Below are 24,738 nucleotides of genomic sequence, written 5' to 3'. Positions count from 1 at the left end.
CTGAGCAGGGAGCCCAACGCGGGGCTCCATCCCAGGACCTTGGGATCATGACCTGAGCCGAAGGCAGACGCTTAACTGACTGAGCCACCCGGGTGCCCCTTATTCCACCTTTTTTAAAAAGACTGAGCCCTGCATGCAGTCACCATGCCCCCCTCTTGCACTGAGGCCTCTTTCTCCACCCCCACAGGATATCTTCTCTGTCAGGTCATTGCCAAGCCTGGCAGCCTCCGCTCAAGATCCCAACCTCATTCTCCGCCCTCTTCTCCCAAGGTCTGTCTTCCCCGGTTTCTCCTCTGTGCCCTTGGTTCAGCTTCCTTTTCTCCTGCTGCTGCCTGAAGAAAATCACTGCTTCATCCTTGCTCTAGATCTGTCAGTGTACCTTCTTGCTCAGAGATTTCACTCAGGCTTCCAGTGTCAGCTGTCCAACTGCAATTAGCTGTCCTGTCAGTTTTTTACTTCTAAAGTTTTGTCTGGCAACACTGACCCCTTCCCCTCCCACTGCCGCTGTGCTGGGATGCACTCCATCTCTGGCCCTTTGCCATGCTGAACTTGACAGGGAGCCTGGGCCCTGGCTCAGGCATTTTTCCAAGATAAGCTTGCTGCTTGGGGGGCATAGCTCAGTGGTTAGAGCATTTGATTGCAGGATAAGCTCACTGCCTAACACCCCCCTCTCCCCACCCCCAAACCCATCATTACCTGCTTCTCCCCGCCCCACTTCTGGGGTTTTCAGTTGGCTGGCTTCAACCTCTAGTTTCTGGCTCTACTCTCATATCTGCATATTCTTTTGATTCTGGCAGCACCCCCAGCTCTGGAAGAGACATTCTTTGGGCCTCAGCCAGGCTGACACCTCTTGGCTCCCCTCCCCAACTTCCCTGCCAACAGCCCCAGCATGGCCCCAGCAGGACACACAGCCCCCAACTGGGTGCTCCTGGCCTCCCTCTCCAGCATGCATGCTTCCCTTTTTTTTTTTTTTTTAAGATTTTATTTATTTGAGAGAGACAGAGAGACAGAGAGAGTACAAGCAAGGGGAGGGGCAGAGGGAGAAGTAGACTCCTGGCTGAGCAGGGAGCTCGATGTGGAGCTCCATCCAGGACCCTGAGATCATGACCTGAGCCGAAGGCAGATGCTTAAGTGACTGAGCCACCGGGGCGCCCCGGGCATGCAAACTTCCATTCTCATCTGGCACCTCAACAGTACTGCCCTACTGCGTTGCCTTGGTTCTAAGATGCACATATCCACCCCCCCCATATTCAAACATTTCTGAAATTGCAATATATCCTACAATAGGTGTGTACTTTATTATTATTTTTTTTAAGATTTTGTTCAAGAGAAGGAGTGAGGGAGAGAGCAGCAGTGGGAACGGGAGGGGGGGAAAGGGAGGCAGAAGCAGACTCCCCACTGAGCAGGGAGCCCGATGTGATGCATGGGCTTGATCCTGGGACCCCAGGATCATGACCTGAGCTGGAGGCAGATGCTTAACCGAGTGAGCCACCCAGGTGCCCCAACCAGTTCTCTCAATCTAGGACAGAGTACCTGTGCACACCTCCACCCCTCCCACCCCCCCCACCCCCCGCTCCACGCCAGTGCACTGCTCTCTCAGGCCTCCAGACCTTTTGCTGGGAGCACAGGGATGCGTGTTCCTTGCTCATCACCGTATCCTGGAGGCTCCATCTGGTCCTTGAGGCATCTGGGATGGGCTCAGCACGTTTATTGACTAAAGTGAACGATCGGAAGCTGTTCCTTCTGCCTGGAACGTTCTCCCCACTCTTGTCTGTCTGGCAGATTTCTCCTTACCCTTGCCGCCCCAGCCTCCCACTCTGTACAACCTTTCTGAGTCCTCTGGGCCAACTCGGGGTGTTTGCCTGTGCTGCTTTGAACCTCTGTATTCCAGAACCTCACACGGCGTAAGCATAGGGTGGACCCTCAACGTATACTTATTGAGCAAACAAGTCAATGTCCAGCCACATCTGTCCTGCCCTCCCACTTGCTCCACGTCTCCACTCCCTTCCCCTTTGCTCATGTTCGTTTCCACACCCGGAAACCCCCCTTCCCTCATTATCCATGCAAACCCTGCTCGTCCTGAACACCGGCTCTCTCCTAGTTCCTCCAGACAAATGGGATTCCTCCCTGCTCAGTCCCAGAGAACTTTCTGGTTTGTCCCTCCACAGGCCTTGCTTGACTGCCTTGTAGCAGAATCGATATAAACTCACCCTACCCCACCTGCAGGTCCTCTGTGGGGCCATCTCTGTCAGCCAGACAAGGTTGCAAGGGACAGAGTCAGGCTCGGGATCCCCTTAGTAGTGGGGGCCTTAGGGAAGCATGTAAACGCATGAAGACTGACCTCTCAGCTGCCACCCAGCCAGGCCTCCTTGAGCTCTGGGACACCCTTTGGGGTCCTGGGCATTGTTCCTGCCCCCGTGGTCTGCCTTCCTGGCAACTCAGCAGCTCCTGGCTACTCATGACCGTCCTGGTTTCTGCTTGCCCTTTCCTCCCTCTGACCGTATTTATAGCCACATGCCAGGTACTGTTCTAGAAGCTCAGAGTACATCAACAACTACAAAAGAACAAAAGTTCCCGCTCTCAACAGAGCCTACAGGTGAGTCTGCCGCATTATATCCGCTTGCTTGTGATTTCTGCTTATCTAAGCCTTCTGCTTATTGCCCTTCTTATGGCAGGTTTTGGATTTGGCCTCCATCACCAACTACCTTCCCCTAGAGAGAGGATGCCCTCACTTCGGTTGCTCTGAGAGCATGCATGCCAGGCCCCCTAGTGGGCCGCGGGCTGCTCGGTAGACCAGCTCTTGGGTGAGGACACCGTCTCTGGTCCGGTCAGCTCTGGCCAGCTTTGTCCATAGCAGGTCATGTGGGCGTGGAAGGTGCTCGGCGTCCAGCACACTCTCTGGCCCCTTCTCGGTGCTTCCGGGCCTGTGTGTGTAGTCAGGGGAATGGGCACGGTCCTCCCTCCAGCTGCAGCCAGGGCTGGAGTGCGGGGAGTATGTGCCCAGCCGAACCACCCGCCAACAGACCTCTCCTGTGGTTTCTTTAGAGGGCAAATGAGTATCTTCTCCCGGGGTCTGTGGATCTGGAGTGCGTGAAATATTGTGTGGTGTATGATAACAACACTAGCACCCTGGAGATCGCCTTAGGAGGGGAAGATGAGGACAGCACCGAGGACAGGAGACACGGTAGGTTTTTAGGAGCGCGGCCGGAACAGCAGCTGGTGGTGATGGAGCCCTTTCGCAGTACGCCGGGAACCACACCGAAGGTGCTCCCTGGGTCAGCTCCCGCAGAACACGCCCTGGAGAAATGGGTTATGCCAAGAGCGGGGGAGGGGCTGAGATGTTTCCTTCCTTGCAAAATGCCAGGTGAGCCTGCCACAGCCTCGTGGGTGCTGGCAGAGGACGTGAGGCTCCCGGGTCAGAGCAGTGAAAGTAGCCAGACTGTCCTCCTCTCCTTGCCCCGATGCCCGAGCCCCCATTCTCACAGGGTGACAGGGAAGAGGGCCAAGAAAAACCTACCCACACTGTGGGTTGTATTACAGGAGAACCCTGAGCTCGGGGGACCGAATCTTCTTTCTTCTTTCTTTTTTTAAAAAAGACTTTGAGAGAAAGCATGAGCACAAACAGGGGGAGAGGCAGAGGGACAAGCAGACTCCCTGCTGAGCGCGGATGCGATGTGGGGCTCGATCCCAAGACCCCAAGATCATGACCTGAGCCGAAGGCAGATGCTTAATTGACTGAGCCACCCAGGTGCTCCCAGGGCCTGAATTTTTTATAATGGGCAGAAAGCCTTCCCGCCCCTAGCTCTAGAGGGAGAAACGATCTATCCTCCGAGGCTGTTTGATATACAGATACTCTGGAAAAGCCAGTACCTTTGCTCACAGGACACGTAGAAACCTGAGAGGCCATGGAGAATGGTCTCTAATAGGTAACATCCCCATTTTATAGATGCGGAGATTGAGGCCAAGAAAGGTGCATGCAGTAACTCACTCAAGGTCTCACACGTGTTGAGTTAGTTATTTATTGCCATATAATGAATTGCCCCCAAACTCAGTAGCCTAATACAGCAAATATTAACTGGTACCAGGTTCTGGTATGGCGTGTCTGCTGAGATTGCAGTCGAGGTGCTGGCTAGGGTCCCTGTCATTTGAAGGTCTGACTGGGCTGGGATGATCTGCATCCGAGGGGCCTCACATGGGTATGGCCAGGAGGCCTCCATTCCCTTCCACCTGGATCTCTCTGTAGGACCGCTTGGATGGCCTCACGACACGGCAGCTGGTTTCCCCTGGAGCGGGCCATCTAGGAGAGCGGGAGAGCGAGGGACAGCCACATGCCTCTTGCAACTGAGTCCTGAGACTTCTGGTCATTTCTGCCCCATTCTGGTCATTAGAAAAAAGTCACTAAGTGCAATCTACCCTTAAGGGGTGGGGAATCAGACTCAACCTCCCTTTATATTCTTTCAAATATTCTTGTATTTGAAAGAATTTGTGGACTGTTTTTGAAACCACCACACCTAGTAAGTGCTGGGGTTGGGATTCGAACCCCGGCAGGTTGGCTCTGTCTGGTCTCCTCCCAAGGCCTGGATAGCAGAGCAGGAGAGCAAAGCAAAGTTGCTCCAGTCCCAAACCGGAGCGTTAAATCGTGGTGGGCTCTACTCTTCTCTGTGTTCTGAGGCACCCCTACATTCTCCACACAGCCCCTGGTTTGGGGCTAACAACCCCTTCCCTTTGGCCTAGGGGCTCTGCGGCTTGTGGCTCAGCCATGAACCTGTGGGGGTTTCCATGGGCGCAGGCGCTCACAGCAGCGGTCACTGGGTGGCGCTAGGCTTCCACCTTTAATACCAGTCTTCCCAGGAGGTCCTTCACCAGGATATCATGCCCTCTTCCCCAAGTTTATTGGGTTGGTGCCAGTCTGCAGTCCTAGGATTGTAGGCTGGACCCTAAAACCATAGCAAATGGTGGTCAATAAAGATAACCCCCTCTATGTTCTATAAATGACCTCATGGAGCCCCCATTCTCAGTAGGAAACCACAACAGCAAAACAACACAGCAAAACCCCAAACTGCATGCACGTGTACATACATACACTCGCACATTCGCACGTTGTCCACTCAAGGCACTTTTCTCCTTTAAAATGGCATCTTTCAGGTGAATGCAGAGTCTCTGGGGTAAAAGACCATTTCGAGGTTTCTCTCCCCATCCCCTTTCTACTGTTAAGCACCCACCTCCCCACCCCCCAAGGGAATCTGGTCATGGGTGGAGCCTCCATCACCTCCTAGAAGCAGGGGTCCGACTCTGTGTGGTCCTCTCTTGCTGGCCTTGGGCCACGGGCCTCTGTCCTTGCTGTGTCTGTGGCTGAAATGTCCCCATCTAGGGTGAGTCAGGGGGGGTTCCCTCCCCTTAGCACTGTGACCTCCTTCCCAGGTGTTCCACAGGTGCTGCTGGTCCCTGGGCTATGGCAGCTTCTCTCCTCTCCTGCCCTGCTGGGGGGGCTGTCTCAGGATTCCTAGTGGGAAGCGGGGCACAGGTGCTTTTTAGCACGCCTGCCCCTGCAAACATGGTGTTTTTACCTTCTCAGCTGGGTCTCTTCTTAGGAACCTGGAGAGTACCTTCCCTTGTCTTGGCCCATGGGGCTCTTTCTCTAAACTCCTTTTACCAGGCAAAGGGCAGCCCCCTTCTGGGAGGAGAGACCTTTCCCTTACGTTAAATCGGCCTGCCTTCCTTGCAACATATGAATTAGAGACCCTTCAAATGGGGCTCTTGATAGGTGTGGGTGGAGTTCCCTGGGCTGGGGCATTCAACACAACTGTGAGGGGAAGCTTTGGGAACATGGGCATTTTTCCCCCCTCCTCTCTGAACAAAGCCTGACTTTCAAGCCAGTTGCTTGGCTAAGGACCCAAAGTAATTTAACTTAAAACTCTCTGCTGAGCGGAGAGCCCGTTGGCCTGGATGGGGTCTCTCATCCTCCTGAAGCAGTGGGTGCCCCAATTCAAAGTGTGCGAAGCCTCGTATCATTGGTGAATTCCCGATTAATAGGATTAAAAATAAATTTAATGTTAATAACCCCATCATAGCTGGGTAGCCTGGGCTCCGGACTGTCGTCCTGGCTTTCCTCTGAAATCTCTAATTATTCTCCTGGAAACTGGGCTTTCTCCGGCGCTGACCCCATGGCACACCAGTGAATAAGCCTCCAGGGGGTCATGTGACATTGGTGGGAGAGCGGCTGTCTGGCTTAAAGGCAGCAGCTGTGTCCTGGGACTCCGCTCTCCTGAACCCTCTGACCCCTGAGCCATTATTCAGTCACTTGCTCAAGAGGGAGACGGTGTTCAGACACCGGGGACTCTGGCTTCTAAGCCAGGCCTTCTATGATAGGGTTTGGCTCCTGTCTCTCGCCTGCCACAGTTTCTCTCCTGGCCTGGCTGCTGACCCCAAGGCTCTTTCTCCAGATCCAGTCCTCCAGACGGGTCTCAGGCCCCTGTTGTCCTCAGTAGCCCCTGCTGGAACCGGCTTTCTCTGGCCAAAGGTTCAATATAGAAGTCAGAGTCAGAGTCCCAGCCTTAACCTTTCCCCTTTTAGCTGGTTCTCCAGAGTCTGCAGGGAGGTATTTGTCTTTAGGGCTTAGATCGTCGCCTCGGGGGCGGGGGTGGGGGGCGGTATCTTGGCTTAGCCTTAATTGTGCAAACTTGCTGATAGATATCTAATTTTCATAGAGTCTCCTAGTGATTCTGCAGAGCAGTGAAGGCTGTTGGTATCTGACCAATACTAATACGTGTCGATGAGGATGTGGAGAAATTGGAACACTCCGCCTGGGTGTTTGAAGGGAAAGGAGTGAAACCTAGCCCGTACAGGGTTTCTTTTTCGGGTGATGGTTGCACAACTCTGTGAATATACTGAAAACCATGACTTTACCCACCTTAGGTGAATGGTTTGGTATATGATACGTGATGTATACATGCGAGAGACCTTTCCCTTCTGTTAAATCCTCTTTCCTTGCAATAATGTGGAGATCTATATCATCTAAGAATTTACAGAAAAGAAGGATCAACTTACTTGGTAACAAGTGGCTTAAATTTGAGTTGTTAACACTCCCCTCCATTTAGATTTCCTTCAGGTTCCCAGACCGTTGCTTTTCCAAATCGAGTGGCCGTCAACCGGAGCTTTAGGCAAACGATGAGCACACGGGGGCTGTTCACCTCTTTGGTCTCTGCTCTTAGAACTGGTGCCTGGAGCTGCCGTGGAGTGTGGCAGGGCGCTGGCCCACCTCACCCACCACCCCATCTGCATCCTGAAAGGAGGCTATGAACGCTTCTCGGCCACGTACCACTTCCTCCGGACACAGAAGATCATCTGGATGCCACAGGTGAGGCAGGGTACTGAGCCCAGGCAGGCTCGGATGGAAGCATGGTCTCCCCCTGGTTGACCAAGGGATGGGGAGCAGGACAGGGGAAAGAGGAGGTGGGCCACGTGGGAATGACGGAAGGGATGGAGACTGTGCTCGGGAAACGGACCTGGGGCAGCCAGGAGGTCCAGGCCACGAAGGTGAATTTCTCATCGCTGGATTCAGGCCAGAGTCAGCACGGTGGTGAAGAGGTGGGGCCCGTCCAGAGGGCAGGGGTCCCAGGGGGAGCTCTGGATGGCAGGCTGTCATCAAAGATAGGCAGAGGCGCCACAATTTGAGGCTGCCTGTCCGTTCTCAGCTGTCTGGACCCACAAGCCCAGAGGACACAAAAAGGACAAGCTAGCATCCTGCCTGTGAGGAGTTCTTGGCTAGCGGGAGAGACAAGGGCCGCCCCAGGTGAGGTGAGGCCCCTCCTGGAGCCAGACCAGAAGGAGGAGGAGGAACTTGCGAGGAAGAGAGGTGGGTGGAGGGTGGCTGAGGCAGGCACGGGGTGGCCATGACCGACAGGCAGGGGCTGGTCCCTGGAGGGCATCATGCAGCCGGGGGCTTACTGAAGAGTCTGAATGCAGTGGGGTGTAGACATGCAGGGGCTTCATTCTTTCTACTAATTACCTTTGGCTCTTTGCCCTTAGCAGCATCTTGGGCACATTCCAGAAATTCTGACTACTTTTAAGTGAATCATAAAATGATGGGGGAAATGTGTGTATCATCTGGATCTTTCAGAGATACAGAATGAAATATTTATGGGGTAAAACAATATGACATCTGGCATTTCAGAATAGTCTGGGGTGTGTTGGGAAGTGGGTGAGGATAGAGCTGAAATAAACTGACCATTAGTTGATGATGTTTGCAAACGGGTGATCAACCCAGGCGTTTATTATACTATTCTCTCTCCTTTTGCATATTTTTAAAATAATTTCTTAAAAGCGAAGAAAAGCGATCAGGCCAGTACAAGCGAGGCTAGTGTAACCTTCCAATCTCAGATCTGAATTAAGTCTCATCTATTCCCATCTCCCAGAGCTGGGCAGTCTTCAGTTTGCTGGGGTGGGAGTAGCCAGGGGTGTGGGTTGGCTGCAGGGACCTCTCCTCCTCTCTTCCTTGCTCCTGGGCCTGTGACTTCGGTGCTGGGGGTTCAAGGTGGGGCCTGTCTTGTGGGACTGGCTGCCCGTCAATGGTGGGGCCAGGCCTTCTCACTCTGTTCCAGCCCGGTTCTGTATGTTGCTGGTGGCCTTAGCTGCTGGTTTCCTTGGGGCCCGGTTTAGGGGCCCCATCCGCTACTAAGAATCTTCCAAAGAAAACCATCTGAGACTTCCTCCCAGGAGCACCCCCAATTCCTTGTTTTACTTTGGCATTCCATGACTCCCTGACCACATCTGCACTCCTTCACACTATGATTTTCAGCTCCACTGGTGTCCCCCCAGTCTCCCCGTCCTGCCAGGCACTGCTCACTCCTAGAGGAGCACCCCTTACTGGCTTTTCCTTGTGCAAAATAAGTATTTCTCTGCAAACCTCACCCTGCTGATAACTCACTTCCTTCCCTTTGGAAAACAAGCTTTAGTAAGGTTCAGTAACCTGTAAGTAAGTTCATCAGGAGGAACAGCACGTATTTAAATGTACATTTTGGTCAGTGTTGGCATGTGTACACACCTGAGACTTGCCCTCGCCCCGTCTTAGGTAGATTGGGAAGAGGGGTGCGTGGTGGCTGGTGGTGGCAGCTAGCAGGGTTCTGCCCTAGGTGTCTGTGGCCCTCCTTAGAGTGTAGGCACCTAGTATTTGTCGCTCCCTGCTTTGGGGCTTTTGTTAGTAGTTCAGGGGCACGAGTGAAAGCCCCACTCCCCTCCTGCTATGTGTTCTGAGACACTGGAAAACAGGGGTGTCCCTGCTGCTCCCCAAGGAACTCCTTCTAGGAGGGCAGGTGGCGGCGCTGAACGTGACCTTTAGACAGAGCGACTTCTCATTTCCTCTGCTTTAAACGTGGCCTCCCTTAAATGAGATTTCGCTTGGAGCAAAAGGTTCGGGGACCAAAACGTGAAGCCCACACCAGAGAGAGATGATGGTGAGCCCCGGGGTGCCTGGTGCTGTCAGATTGCACTTGAGAAAGTTCACCAGTGATCGTGGTGTGGAAAGCAGACCCGTGGGGGCTGCCAGGGGGGTCTGGGGAAGGCGGAAGGCCGCCATGGTGAGGAGAGGACAGATTCAGGAAACACTTGGGTAGTGGCGCTGATTAGACACAGGGAGGGGTGGGGGGGTGAGGGCGGGACATGCGGGGAGGGAGGAGCCTGGAATTAGTACCCTGGTTCCCTGTGTGGGTGACAGGTGGGGGACACGGGAGGCAGAGGCAGCGTGGGGGAGGGCAGCGGGCTCAGTTTGGACATCCTTATGGATGTGGGTGTCAAAATCATGGCATCTAGAATTAACATGCGCTTGCTCTTACCAGCCTGGTGTGTTTTTCCCTGCCACACAGCCATAGGAAAGGAAGCTGGTTTGAAAGCAGCAGGAAGAGTTGATAGATCTGTGTCGGGTGTTCAGTGAGATTTTCCGGATGAAACTAGGAGGGTGTCCTTTGGCTCCAGCAAGCTGAGCATCCTGGGTGTGGTCAGCCCGAGCTCTGGGGAGGCTTTGGATCCTATCGAGCAGGCCTGTCTGCAGGTAGAGGGGTCCTGCGTCCCTTTCGCACACTTGAGCATCGGCTCAGCTTGCTGTCTGCTCTTTGAGAAAGGCTTTTTGAGGCTGACAGCTTGGGAAGGATGTAGGCTTGCAGTGGGCTCACTGGGAGGGGTTAAGGCTAAGGCCAGAAGGCTCTGAAGCCTCTGGACAGCCAAAGTAGCCTGCAGTGCTTATTTCTGAGTCCGACTTGGAGCCAGAGGAATTTTGGAACTAGGTTTGACCTTTGAAATTACATAGGTCAGCATTTCCCGTGGAACACTCGCGCAAGAAAGGGACCTCCAAACAGATCATATTGGAAACAACAGTTTATACAACGTGAGTGTGGTTTTTGTTTGTTTTCTTGAGGCTATGCTTAGCTTTTGTACTAAATATCACGAGTGATTTTCAGCCCATGCCAATAATAAACAAGTAGCCACTGTGTTATGATAAACATCTGGGCTACAAAGTCAGCCCGAGGAACCAGTAGGAAGGTTTTTAGCAGTTCCTCGGAGGTACGCTTTGAGAATAGTCTTAGCCTGCCATGCTTTACTGGCTGTTTCCCAACTAGTTTGTAAATTATTATTTGATGACAATTTTTTCTAACCACCTGGTTGACACTCATAATCTTTCCTTGGAACAATCAGATTTTGTAAATTTTCCCCTTCAGTTTTATTGAGATATAATTGACATATAACATATATAAGTTTAAGGTGTACAGTGTGTTGACTTGATACATCTAGAGTATATTGTGAAATGATCACCAAATAGGTGATTGAACCTATCCATCACCTCACCTAATTACCATTTTTTGTGTGTGGTGGTAAGAACATTTAAGATCTACTCTCCCCACAACTTTCAAGTATATAACACAGTATTAACTAAAGTCCCCATGAACTTGTGCCTCTTTATGTCTGGAAGTTTGTATCCTTTTGATGAACATCTCCCATTTCCCCCACTCCCCAGCCCCTGGCAACCACTGTTCTACTCTCTGTTTCTATGAATTTGGCCTTTTCAGACTCCACATATAAGTGAGATCATGCAGTAGTTGTCTTTCTCTGTCTGACTTACGGGCATGTCCTGAAAATGTTGTGGATCTGGTTCCAGACCACTACAATAAAGCAAATATTGTAATAAAGCAAGGCAAATGAATTTTTTGCTGTGTATAAAAGTTATGTTTAGACTATACTGTAGTGTGTTAAGTGGGCAATAGCATTACGTCTAAAAAAAATAGACATACCCCCCCTTTTCTTTTAAGATTTTATTTATTTGACAGAGAGCGAGAGAGAATGAGCATGAATCAGGTGAAGGGCAGAGGGAGAAGCAGACTCCCTGCCAAGCAGGGAGCCTGATGCAGGGCTCAATCCTGGGACTCCAGGATCATAACCTGAGTGGAAGGCAGACGCCTAACTGACTGAGCCACCCAGGCGCCCCAATGGTGGACATACCTTAATTAAAAATACTTTGTTACTGAAAAATATTAACCATCATCTGAACTTTCAGTGGGTCATAATCACTGATCACAGATCCCCATAATACATATAATAATAATGAGAAGGTTGGAAATTTTGTGAGAATGACCAAAATGTGACAGAGACACGAAGGGAGCAAATGCTGTTGAAAAACGTCACTGATTGACTTGCCCGATGCAGCGTTGCCACAAATGCTCAATCTGTAAAAATTGCAGTATCTCTGAAACAAAATAAAATGAAGCACGATAAGATGAGGTATTCCTGTATTTCACTTAGAGTAATGCCCTCAAGCTCACAAATGGCAGGATGTCCTTCTTTCTCATGACTGAATACTATCCCATTCCGTATACATGACACATTTTCCTTATCTGTTCATCTGTCGATGGACAGTTAGGTTGTTTCTGTGTCTTGGCTACTGTGAATAATGCTGTAAGGAACACAGCAGATACTCCTGCAACATCGTGATTTTATTTCCTTTGGATATATACCAAGAAGTGGGATGGCTGTATCATATGGTAGTTTTATTTCTAAGTGTTTTTGAAAAAACTCCATACTGTTTTCCATAGTGGCTGTAGTTAGCGGATTTCTTTGCTGCCGTTTACTTCTCCGGCCTTTACTTGGTAATGTACATTGTGAATTTCTGAGACAGGGATATCCTAGGTACTGCTTCCCATATGTACTTGATTCTCTAAATCCTTTTTTTCACAGTGCATTGCGAGGGACCACTGTTTTCTAGGACACACTTTGGGGGAATGTAGGAATCATCTTCCTCTTTGTGTCTTTGTTTTTCAAAGAAACCCCAATTTTTCATATCTTAACTTTGGACCTGGAATTCCAGTGAGCTCCCATTTAAGTGGTGTCCTGACCTCCCTACCTGTCTACATCAGAACTCATCAGAATTTACTTCCTAATGACACATAGGCTCTATGTGAGTAGTTTTAGTGGTTTTTTTTCTTTTAAGAAGGTGTTAAAATTCTGGTGGCCTCCAAAAATATAATACAATTATAATTGTGTCATTAATAAGATAGTTATAATATATAATTATATAATAAAAGGGCTGTCCCATCAATGATAATATAATATAATATAATATGTAATAATATAAGGCTTCCCACCCTCCCCCTCCCCCTACTGGACACGCTCTGGATTTATGCAGTTCTGCATCAAGGGGTTTCAGATGCCAATCTTTGTGCACCCAGCAAAGTGCACACAGGTGCCCTGGGGGGTAAGTGGGATGTCCACGTTCAGATGCAGCATACTGTCCCATGGCTCAGTGGCTCCGTCCTGTTACTATCAGCCTTCTGACTCCTCATGCAAGTCGGTCTCATTCATTATTCTGGAGTATCTTTCTAATGCTGAGCCACATTTCAAGAACCAGAAAACAAAAACAAACAAAAAAATCCAACAACAAAAACCAAAAACAGTTTCTTCCCTGGGGAAAGAATATCTTCTTCTATGACATATAGCATATGTATTCTATACAGCACCCTTTCTCCTTCCTTTCCCTCAGGAACTGGATGCCTTTCAGCCCTACCCTGTTGAAATCATCCCAGGCAAGATCTACCTGGGCAATTTCAGGCAAGCCTGCGACCCGAAAATTCAGAAGGATTTGAAAATCAAAGCACATGTCAATGTCTCCATGGAGACAGGGCCATTGTGAGTAGAAATACTATTGATTTTTTTTTTTTTAATTAAGCATTTATATAAGATTCCTAGTGCCATGCATTTATAGAGCTGAAAGGGCCTTAGAAATCAACACACACTGGAATAGGCTCTGTACTTACCTTCAGCTGTTCCTGGTTTGTAGTCTATTTCCTGGCTTGGCCGTGGCATCCTCTGCCACTGAGACCCAATACTTGCCCTTCAGATCTTACCACTAGGAATGCCTTCCTAGTATTTAACATTATGGTATGGAGTATTCCATTTTACTCTACTTCTCAGGCCCTCTGAGAAGTGACCCCTGTCTTAGCCCATTGGGGCTGCTCTAGCAGAATACCATAGACCAGTGGTTCATAAACAGAATACATTTCTTTCTCATGGGTGTGCAGGCTGGGAAAATCCAAGCTCAAGTCACCAGCAGACTCAGTGTCCAGTGAGAGCCTGCTTTCTGGCTCATAGACAGCCCTATTTTTACTGCGTCCTCTCATGGCAGAAGATCACCTTCTGGCCCCTCTTTTACAAGGGCATTAATCCCATCTCTTAGGGCTCCACCCCCATGACCCAGTTTACAATTCCACTTTAAATGACCCCCAAATCCCAGACAAAACCTTAAAACAGGGGTTTCCAGACAATGGCCAATAGGCAGCATAGGACATTGATTCCTGAGAGGAGGGAGAAAAAAAAAAGCAAGATGAGCCCCTCAGTTGACCCAGCTTATTAGTAGGAGACTGTTTGCAGGTCATAGTACAGGAAGCAGGCCAAGACAGATCCTGTCATTCCTTCTGAGTTGAGCGTATAGAGTTGAGAAGTCAGAGAGGTCAAGTTGGCTGGAATTTGCAGGAGAGAGTAGCATGGAGAATAGAGAATGGAGAGCTGAATATAAAGAAAAAGCTCTTAACATCTGCAGAGTCCCCCCCCCCCCCCAACCTGAGTCTTCAGCTGAGTACTGATAAGCACGTACACGTGAGGAAACGAGTCAAGGCTGGGAGAGAAACCAGTAGAAATGAGCACACAGTACAACCCCCAGAGATCATGTAGGGCCAAGAGTAGTTTGCATTTCCAATCAGAGTAGACAAAACTCACAACATACTGGGCCTCAAAGAGGGCACTGAGAAAAGTGTTGCTTCAGTTGTGAGGAAAAACTAGCTCTAGGCTAGGGATGAGGGTGTCTGAAGTGAAACATACACTGGATGGATTTAAGGGCAGATTAAACACTGCAGAAGAAAAGATTGGTGAATTAAACACTGCAGAAGAAAAGATTGGTGAATTTGAAGACACATTGGTAGAAAGTGTCCAACATGGAACCCAGGGAAGGAAAAGATTAAAGAAAGACCAGAACAGAAACATGTATAAGTTGGAATCTCCAAAGAAGAGGAAAGTGGAAAGACAGAAAACATATTTAAAGAAGTAACAGCCAAAATTTTTTTTCTAAATTTGATAAGAACCATAAAGTTTATCACCAGAAATAATTATGTAGATAAATATAAAACACTTTCGCTGTCACTTTTATATCTCTTCAAAACATAATTTATCACATGGGCTGCCTGGGTGGCTCTGTCAGTTAAAGCATCTGACTCCTGATTTTGACTCAGGTCGTGATCTCAGGTTCATGAGATTGAGCCCTGTGTTGGGCTTGTGCTGAGCCTGGAGCCTGCTTAAGATTCTCTCTCTCCCTCTCCCTCTGCCCCCCACCCTCTAAAACAACAAAAACAAACAAGACAAAAAAATGAAAAAAAAAAATAATTGATCACAGAAAAAATAGTAACAATGTATTTTGAGATTATAACATATGTAGAAGTAACACGTATGCCCATAGTTTACTAAGGCGGGAAGAGGCAGAATGGAAGTATACACTTGGAAGATTCTTACTCTATGTACATGAAGTGTTATAATGTAATAAAAAGTTAAAGATGTGTTCTAGAAACTCTAAAGCAATTACCAAAAGCTAGAACAAAACAAAAAATAAAACAGTTATCAGTAATAAGACAAAAAAAGAAAAAAATGGAATCATAAAAAATCCAAAAGAAGGCAGGAAAAGAGGAACAGAGATGAGGCCAATAGAAAACAAATAGCAAGGTGATCATGTCAATAATCATACTAAGTGCAAATGGTCTAAATACCCCCAATTTAAAGGCAGAGGTGTAGTAGGCTATTTACAAGAAACATACTTTATTTTTTTTTAGGTTTATTTATTGAAGTAATCTCTGCACCCAACGTGGGGCTTGAACCCATGACCTTCAGATCATGAGTTGTATGCTTCTCTGACTGAGCCAGCCAGGTGCCCCAGAAACATACTTTTTAAATACAAAATGAAGATAGGTTAGAATGGATGGAAAAAGATACTTCAGGCTATGACTAATTAAAAAAAGAAACACACCAACTTTTGGAATGACTCTATTATTAGATGAATTGAACTTCATAGCAAAGAATACTACTGGATATAAAGAGGGTCATTTCATTATGGGAAGATGATCAATTGATCTAGACTCTAGATTCTAGAGAAATCCACAGTTATAATCAGATTTCAACATCTCTCTCTCAACAGACAGAAAATAGGCTATAATTTCAAAGAGTAGAAGAGCAAAATTGCCTAATTGACAATTATAGAACATTCTGGCCAATAACAGTAGCGTTCTTCTGGTCTTTGAATGTATTCTACAGTATACATTCTTTTTAAGAGAACATGGAACATTTTTGACAAGATAGACTATTCTGGGCACTAAAACAAGTATCAAAAATAATTTATAAAGAATTATGTTCTCTGACTACAGTGGAATTAAGTTAGAAGCCAGTAAACCAAACAAGATATCTGGGAAGAATTCCCGATGCTTGGAAACTAAGTAAAACACTTCTAAGTAGCCTGTGGGTTGCAAAGAAACCAAAAAGGAAGTTAGAAAGTATTTTGAACTGAATGAAAATAAAAACCCCACATATCAAAATTTGTGGATGCAGCTAAAGCAGTGCATAGAGGGAAATTTATAGCCTAAATGCCTATATTAGAGTCTCAAATCAAATCAAGACCTAAACTTTCACCTTAAAAAAATTAGAAATCATAAGAAGGAGGAAGGAAGGAAATTATAATGATAAGAGCAGAAATAAGTGAAATAGAAAACAAAACAATTTGAGAAACACAATGAAAACAAAAGTTGGCTCTCTGAAAAGAGCAATACTGGGGCGCCTGGGTGGCTCGGTCATTAAGCATCTGCCTTTGGCTCAGGTCATGATCCCAGGGTCCTGGGATAGAGGCCCACATCGGGCTCTCTGCTTGCCGGGAAGACTGCTTCTCCCTCTCCCACTCCCCCTGCTTGTGTCCCCCCCCCTCAAATAAATAAAATCTTAAAGTACTATTGCTAACCTATGCCAAACTGATCAAAAAAGAAGAGAGAGAAGACAAAAATTATCCATGTTAGGTGTAAAAGAAGGTATATTTTCATTACAGATCCTACAGATATTAAAAGACATTCTCTGGGCACTTACCCCACAGAAGTGAAAACTTAAATTCACATAAAACCTGTACATGAATGTCTGCAGTGGCTATTCAGCTGGTGAATGGTTAGACAAACTGTGGTATACACATACCATGGAATACTACTCAGCAATAAAAAGAATGAACTATTGACATATGCAACAACTTGGGTAAATCTCTAGGGAATTAACACAGCCAATAATAAATAAGAAGAAGGCAGCAGTCCCAAAAGTTTAGATATTATGTGGTTCCACTTAAATAGCATTTTTTATATCACAAAATTTTATAAATGACAGATTAGTGGTTACCAAAAGTTAGGGAAGTTAGAGGGTAGGGGGTATGGTTACAAAAGGGCAACATGAGGCATTTTTGGTGTTAGAACTGTTCAGTATTTTGACTGGTGGTGGACATGAATCCACCCAGGTGATAAATTTTTATAGAACTTCTTACACACACACACACACACACACGCATGCATGCATGCACGCATTCCCAAAATACAAGCAAAACTGGGGAAATCAGAATACAATTGATAGATTGTATCAGCATCAATATACTGATTGTGCTATTACAGTTTTGCAGAATGTTACCATTGGGGAAACGAGGCAAAGTGTACAGTGGATCTCTCTGTATTTCTTACAACCGCATGTGAATCTACAGTGATCTCAGTAAAATTTTTAATTAAAAATTTAAAAATAATTAGGAAATATTAGGAGTTATTTTATGCCAATGCATTTGAAATTTAAATTAAATGAACCAATTCCTTGAAAGACTCAAGCTATCAGTGCTCACTTAACAAGAAATGGGTCATCTGAATAGCCCCATATCTATTAAAGAAATTGAATTCATAGTTAAAAAACCTTTTCACAAAGAGGACTCTAGGCCCGTATGGCTTCACTGGTGAGTTCTGCTGAACATTTAAGGAAGAAATAATACCTGATCTGCACAGTCTTCCAGAAAATAAAAGAGGGGACACTTTCCTATTCATTTATGAGACCATCATTACTCTGATACCCAAAACTGACAAAGACTTTATAATAAAACGACAAACCTCATGAACATAGGTATAAAAATTCTTGATAAAATTTTAGCAAATTTGACCCAAAAATATATAAAAGGGATTTGATCCAGAAATATATAAAAGGATCCAAAATTTTTGCAAATTTGACCCAAAAATATATAAAGAGAAATGCATGACCGAATGTATTTCTTCCAGGAAGGTCAGCTTGGTTCAACATTAGAAAAATCAATGTAATTTACCATATTAACAGACTAGAAAAGAAAAAAACTTAAATTATCTTCAGAAGAGAGACAGAAAAATGGCACCCTGCAACTGCTGAATCTGTAGTTTTTAAAACGTTTACAGGGAGGGGGACGCCTGGGTGACTCAGTAGGTTGAGCATCCGACTCTTGATTTCGGTTCAGGTCATGATCTCGGGGGAGGGGGTGGTGGTGGTGGTGATGGGATCAAACCCTGGATCGGGCTCCCTCAGTGGGGAGTCTGCTTCTCTCCCTCTCTCTCTGCCCCTCCCGCCACTTCCATGTTCTCTCTCAGATAAATAAAATCTTTAAAAAAAAGTTTACATGGAGGGAGCATTTATAAAACTCGATCCCAGGACCCTGGGATCATGACCTGAGCCAAAGGCAGACGCTTAATGACTGAGCCACCCAGGTGCCCCATACGTTCATGATTTAAAGAAAAACTCCAAGCAACTGGAAATCTTGGGGAATTTTGATCTAATGAAAAAAAAAATCTATGCAAATCTCTATAGCAAACATCACATTTAATGATAAAATATTGGAAATTGTTCCTCTGAGTCTGGGAACAAGGCAAAGGCGCAGCTATCACTAGTATTTAACACTGTACTAGAGGCCCTAGTTAGTGAATATGACAAGAAAAAGAAGATAGGAATTGAAAGGGAAAAATACTTTATTCAGGCAATATAGTTATATAAGCAGAAAAGCTGAAACAAGCTCCCAAGAGATTATTAGACTTAAGTTTGCTGGATTCAAGAAATACACAGACATCAATTGTTTTTCTGCACACAAACGAGAAACAAACTGAAGATTTAAAAACATACAATAGCATAAAAATATTAAATACCTAGGATTATACCTAATTAAGGATGTGTAAGCTCTCACCAGAAAATTACACAGCATGGCTGGGAATTATTAAGACTACCTGAGTAAACAGAAGGTGTTATTTTATTTTTAATTAAAAACATTTTTTTTAATTAAAAACATTTTTAAGTAACCTCTGTACCCAGTGTGGGGCTTGAACTCACAACCCCAAGATCAAGAGTCACATGCTCTACTGTGACTGGAGCCAGCCAGGCGCTCCACAGAAGATGTTATTTTAAATTACCTGAATAAACAGAGGATGTACTGTGGTTATGGATTAGAAGCATCCATTTTGTAAAGATCTTGGTTCTTGTCCAATTGATCTATAGATTCAGTGTAATGCCCATAAAATTCCAGTAGGTTTTAGAGTAATGCTAAAATTTATATGGAAATGCAAAGGCCAAAAATAGCTGAATATCAAAGAACAACAAATAGGATACTTGCTTGACCAGGTACCAAGTCTTAAAAAACAAGAAAGGCATTGTGATATTGGTACAGGATAGAAGAATACACCAATGGAGCAGAGTAGAGTCCAAGCAGACCCATGCCTATACAGACGCTTGAATTTTGACAAAGATTTTCTCCTATGTTTTCTGCTAAAAGTTTTACGGTTTTAACTTTAAGAATTTGTGATCCGTTTTGAAATAATCCTTGCATATGGTGCCAGATGTAGAAGGTTTTCCATATGGAAGCCATTATTTGTTGGGGGGAAAAAAAAGATCCTTTCCCTTTGACTGATTAGATACCTTTGCTGGAAATCAGTTGACCATATGTGTGTGGTATTATAACTGGATTTTTAATTCTTTTTTATTGGCCTGTGTTTTTCTTTATATCCATCTGTATTTTTGACTACTATAGCTTTATAAGAAATGGTGAAGTCAGGTAGAGCCAGTCCTCCCCTTTCGTTCTTTTTCAAACTTGTCTCCTTTGCATTTCCAATAAATTTTGGAATCACCTTGTAGGTCTCTACAGAAAACCTGCTGGAATTTTGACTGGGATAGAACTGAATCCAATAGGCCAGTTTGGGGAGAACTGACATCTTACCAATGTTGAGTCTCCTGATCATGAACAGGGGTCTACCCCTCCATTTACTTTGCTCTTTCATTTCTCTAAAAAATGTTTTATAGTTTCCAGTGTACAGGTCTTGCACATCTTGTGTCTGATTTCTTCCCAAGTATTTGGTATTTTTGAGGTGGTTATAAATGGTATTTTTAAAATTTCACTTTCTGATTGTTTGTTGCTAGTGTGTAGAAATGCAGCTGATTTTTATATAGTAACCTTCTCTCCTTCCACCTTCTCCATCTAGATGCCTCCTACATTGTGAAGCTTTTCCCAGCTCCCTCAACTTCTCCCTGCCCTTCCTCTCCAGTATCACATGCAGGTCTTTATCCCCAAATCTAGCCGGTTGGATTGGGGTTATTTGTTTCTGTGTCTGCCTCCCCCATCAGACTGGGAGCTCCTTGAAGCTGGGAGAGGCTGGCCCTCTTTGGTTCAGCTTCTGTCCACTAGGGTCCAGCCCAAGGTCTGGCACACAATAGGCATTGAGGAAAGAATGAATAGATGGATGGATGGGTAGATGGGGGAGGGGGAGAGAGAGAGAGACAGAGAGAGAGACAGAGAGAGAGAGAAATGGGGAAGAAAGGATGGATGGACAGATGGAGGGATGGGCATTGTGCTTGATCTGCTGAAACTAAACCAGCCTCCCTTTATTTCTGAATCCACTGCAGCTTCCTGCATGCTACAGTGGTCTACATGCTGCCCAATGTCATCAGTAGACCACAGTCTTCATAATTAACATTGCCCAAGTACTTAATGCATGCCAAATGTTTTGCAGGCTCCTTGCACGCATCTTCTACCTCCTGGCCGTCCCCTCTCTGCCTTGTTCGGGATGTTCTAGCCACTCTTACCTCTCTGTTGTTTCTCGAGTCCATTAAACATACTGCCTCTCAGCACCTTTGCACTCGTGTTCTCCCTTACCCAGAACCCTCTTTCCTCAGATGGCTGCCTGGCTTGTTCCATTACCTCCTTGAAGCCTCTGCTCAAAGCCTTCGCTGACCACTGTGTCTCAGACAGCCACCCGCCCCGCTCCACTCTCCATCTCTCTTACCTGGCTTTCTCCATTTAACGTAGCAGGCTCATTCTCCAAGCTCATTACATATTCCTGCCCATCCTCATCTGGCTTTCCGCACCATACTCTAGGAAAGTACCATGAGTGGTTAATGATAATGATGTCACATTTGTTGAGCATTTACTGTGTGCCAAGCAGATTGCCAAATGCTTTCCATAGATGAACTGATTTAATCTGCACAACACCCCCATGAAGCGGGTGCTTGTTTTCTGAGACAGGCTCAGTTATTTGCCACCTCTCCCTGAAGCCCACTCAGCATTGCTGCAATGTGGTCCCGCTGCTGTGCACAAGGCTCATTCCAGGGGGGCTGTGTGCCAGTCCGCCTGATTTCCTGGGCTTTCCTTCTGTTTAGTTTTGTAGATGACAGTGACAAACTTCTGCACATCAAGATTGAAGATTCCCTGGAAGCCAACATTTTCCCCTTTTTACGGCACCTCTGTCACTTCCTTGGTAAGGAGCAATCTCTGATTAGGCAGCGGTTGGCCTGTGCCCAGGGGCCAGAGGGGCTGTGGCACCTTGTCTACACGGCTGTTCCTGATCAGGACAGCCAGCACTGAGGAGAGGAAGGGCAGGGCCCAGCACAAGCCCAGCCAGGGGTGGCCAAGCCCCAGGACAAGCTCAGCCCTCAGGAGCCCTTGGCCATGTGGACAGCCACACATTTACCTCGGGACATGGGGCCAAATAAGAGCACCAGATTGTCGATTGAGTACCCCATGTTGTGGCCCTGGCTGAACCACTAGGACCTCTGGGGGCTGACCAAGCCCCAGTCCTGGCCTCGCTGAGCCTCTTGGGCAATGGGCGGGTTGACCCACCGTGGGTGCAGGCGTTCAGGGACGCCTGCTCTGGGCTGGGCTCTGGGGACCCACAGGCGAATCGTGCTCCATCTCTTCCCTACTGTCTGGTCTGCAGGGTGGGGTGGAAGGAAAACTCTGGAACCCTCCCAGCCCTGACTTCCACGATCCCTGGTTGTGTGCACAGCGCCCTTTCGGCTCTCCCACCACACATGGCAGTGACTGCTCATTGAAGGTGGAATTTTCAGTCATTCCGGGGCCAGGGTTGCCCAAGGAGAGCAAGATGGGCTGGAGAGAGTGAGGTTGAGTCGGGTCCACACCAATGCTGCCCCAGCTTGAGGGGTTGCACAGGAGGCTGGAAGATGACGTGTTGGCCCAAACATCCCTTATTTGCCCAAGAGGTTGCAACTATCACTTGACTAGTATCTGAGATTGTGACTTGCCACGTGTCCGGCCACGGGATGGCAGAGCCCTGTGGCACGGAGGGCCCCTATCCAGCCCTACCTTGCTGGGTGGCTCTGGGCCAGTCCTTAACTGCTCTGTACCTCTGTTTCCTTGTCCATACGATGAGGCACTTGGCCTTCATCATCTCGGGGTCCTCCTCCAGTGCTGATAGTCTGTGATTTCACGTTTGATATGTTTATCTCCAGTTTTTTTTTTTTTTTTAAGATCTTATTTATTTTTGAGAGCAAGAGTGAGAGAGTGCACAAGTTGGGGTCAGGGGAAGGACAGAGGGAGAAGCAGGCTCTGAGCCCAATATGGGTCTCGATCCCAGGACCCTGGGACCATGACCCAAGCCGAAGGCAGACACCCAACCGACTGAGCCACCCAGGTGCCCTGATACGTTTATCTCCAGTTCTTAGGGGTGACCGGGCTAGCTTAGGAAGCCAGCTTAGATTTCCTCCCATCTCTGTCGGCATCCAAGTGGCTGGGAGTCGGGTGGGGGGAGCATCCTCTCGTCCCACCTGGGGAGGCCAACTGGTAGTAGAGCTTCCTGGGCTGGCAGCCTGGGGAGCCAAGAAAAGGCCTTTGCAGGGTAATGCTGAACACCCAATGTGATTCTCTTGGACTGCCAGTGAGGTCTGAGGGTCCCTGTTTGCCAGGTGACAAAACGGTGTCCTAGAGAGGTCACGGGACTAGCCCAGGACATGGTGGGCTGGGTCCGAACTCACTCCTGGACCATGGGCCCACTGAAGCCAGCAACTCACATCCCATGTGCCCCACTGCCCCCTCCCCACACCTTTCCTTCCTCTTGCAGAAATTCACCTCCGGCTTGGCTCGGTCATCCTGGTCTTTTCCACCCTGGGCATCAGTCGCAGCTGTGCGGCCACCTTGGCCTTCCTCATGCACTGGAAGGAGCAGACCTTGAAGGTATGCATTGCCCGGTCAAGGCTCAGACTGCAGCTACCTCCAGCAGGCAGGGTCAGAGCTGGACCTGGGAGGAAGGGGGCCCTAACTGGGGGGTGGGAGGAGAAGGATCTGGAAAGGGAACTCCCAAGTCCAGTGCTTCACCCAGCATACCACACCCAAGGGCAAGGTCCCAAAGATCTGGGTCAGAGGCTGAGGCTGTTGCATGGCCTATGGGACAGGCCCAGGGACTCAGGCTGGGCAAGGCCACGGCCAGCAGCACCATCCGCGTGTCCCCCTCTGCTATCAATCTCTCTACCAGCGTTCATTCAGGCTTCTCAATGGAGGCGCATTTTGGTTATTGCTTGGAGCCAGAGAACTACGACCCTGTCAGGGCTCCAAGGGCACCTACTCCAACAGTCTTGACCGGGACCGGAGAAGGGGGTGGAGACCTGTCACCACAAACCCCGTTCGACCAGCGCTTGTGAGGCCGAGGGCAGTGCCTTCCCACAGCACGAGGAGATGGCGGCCTGCCCCGAGGGGAGGCACAGCTTTTGCATGACTTCAGAGGGCTTCGGTGGGACCCGAAAAGCTCCCAAGTATGCCCAGGGCTGTGCTTGAAGGAAGGGGGGAGGGTCAGAGAATGACCATGGTCAGAGCCCATTGCCAGCGGTTTAGGATGTTGGCCCCACGTGCTCTTTGGGGGTGAAATTGCCAGCTAGAAAGAGTCTCGGGTAGCCAGCAGTTCCACCTGTAGGAGTGGAAGCCAGGGCTCAGATGTTTGTGGGGCCGTGTTCGGAGCAGCATTACTCACCATAGCCAACAGGTGGGAGTAACCCATCTGTCCATCGACAGATGAAAGCATAGTAAACGAATGGTCTGTCCACACAATGGACTGTTACTCAGCCTTGCCAAGGAAGGACATTTTGACACCTGCTGCCACATGGATGAACCCGGAGGACATTATGCTGCGGGAATGGGGAGTTGTTTCATGGATGTCAAAGTTCTGGAGATGGACAGTGTTGACGGTCATACAACATGGTGAATGTACTTCTTGCCATTGAACCGGACCTCCAAACATGGTGAAAATGGGGAGTTCTCTGTTACGTCTGTTTTACCACAATTGAAAAAGAAAAGTGTCTGGAGGCAGAATCACGGGGCCTGGAGCGAGAGGCCCAGAACCCTGTTCTCTCACCCTGTGCAAGGTGAATTGTCAGGGATCCTTGCCCGCTTGAGTATTTTGGGGTGTGCTGGGGGAAAGGGGGTGAAGTTTCTCATAAATCTGGGGAGGGAGGCCTCTGCCGTTGCTCCTATAGAGATGTCTCTCCAGCCACCTTCCCAGGAATGGGTTCAGGCCTGCAAGGAACCTTCTTCGCTGCCTTGTTGAGCTGGAACATAGAGAAAGAGAAGACGGGGAGCTGGGGGAAGGCAGGCCGAGCCCTCTGCCTGCAGGGGGCGTTACGGGACTCGAGGTCCCCTGGAGCTTGCATGGGGCCATTTGGACACCTGGCCTGTGGTGGTCCTGGCTTCCTGATCGCTCACAGTGAGGTTTAGGCACAAAAAGGTTGATAGCCTTGTGACTCTGATGTTTCGTGATGCTTCCCAGCCCTGACCAGCAAGTCACAGTCGTCTCTTTGTTCATATCACAGGCAGATGACAAGCTGCTTCCCCAGCTGGCTGGGGGGAGAACAGAGAGAGGACTCCCACCTGGCTCC

General features: G+C 47.9%; 1 protein-coding gene across 1 annotated transcript in view; it reads left to right on the top strand.

Annotated features, from left to right (window-relative positions):
* Nucleotides 1-24,738, top strand: part of STYXL1 (serine/threonine/tyrosine interacting like 1) — a 52,267-nt gene that overhangs the window by 15,458 nt on the left and 12,071 nt on the right. Inside the window, exons 4-8 of the mRNA XM_028109757.2 lie at nt 3,046-3,184; nt 7,212-7,357; nt 13,022-13,167; nt 21,238-21,335; nt 22,935-23,047. Of these exons, the coding sequence (XP_027965558.1) occupies nt 3,046-3,184; nt 7,212-7,357; nt 13,022-13,167; nt 21,238-21,335; nt 22,935-23,047 (642 nt within the window). The remainder of the gene's footprint in view (nt 1-3,045; nt 3,185-7,211; nt 7,358-13,021; nt 13,168-21,237; nt 21,336-22,934; nt 23,048-24,738) is intronic.

Source organism: Eumetopias jubatus, unplaced genomic scaffold (genome assembly GCF_037043125.1).
Source record: "Eumetopias jubatus isolate StellerSeaLion01/CBP00866 unplaced genomic scaffold, mEumJub1_p1.0 scaffold_12, whole genome shotgun sequence".
NCBI lineage: Eukaryota > Metazoa > Chordata > Mammalia > Carnivora > Otariidae > Eumetopias > Eumetopias jubatus.
Note: the sequence above shows the minus strand (reverse complement) of the source record. Positions and strands in the feature narration are given on the sequence as shown.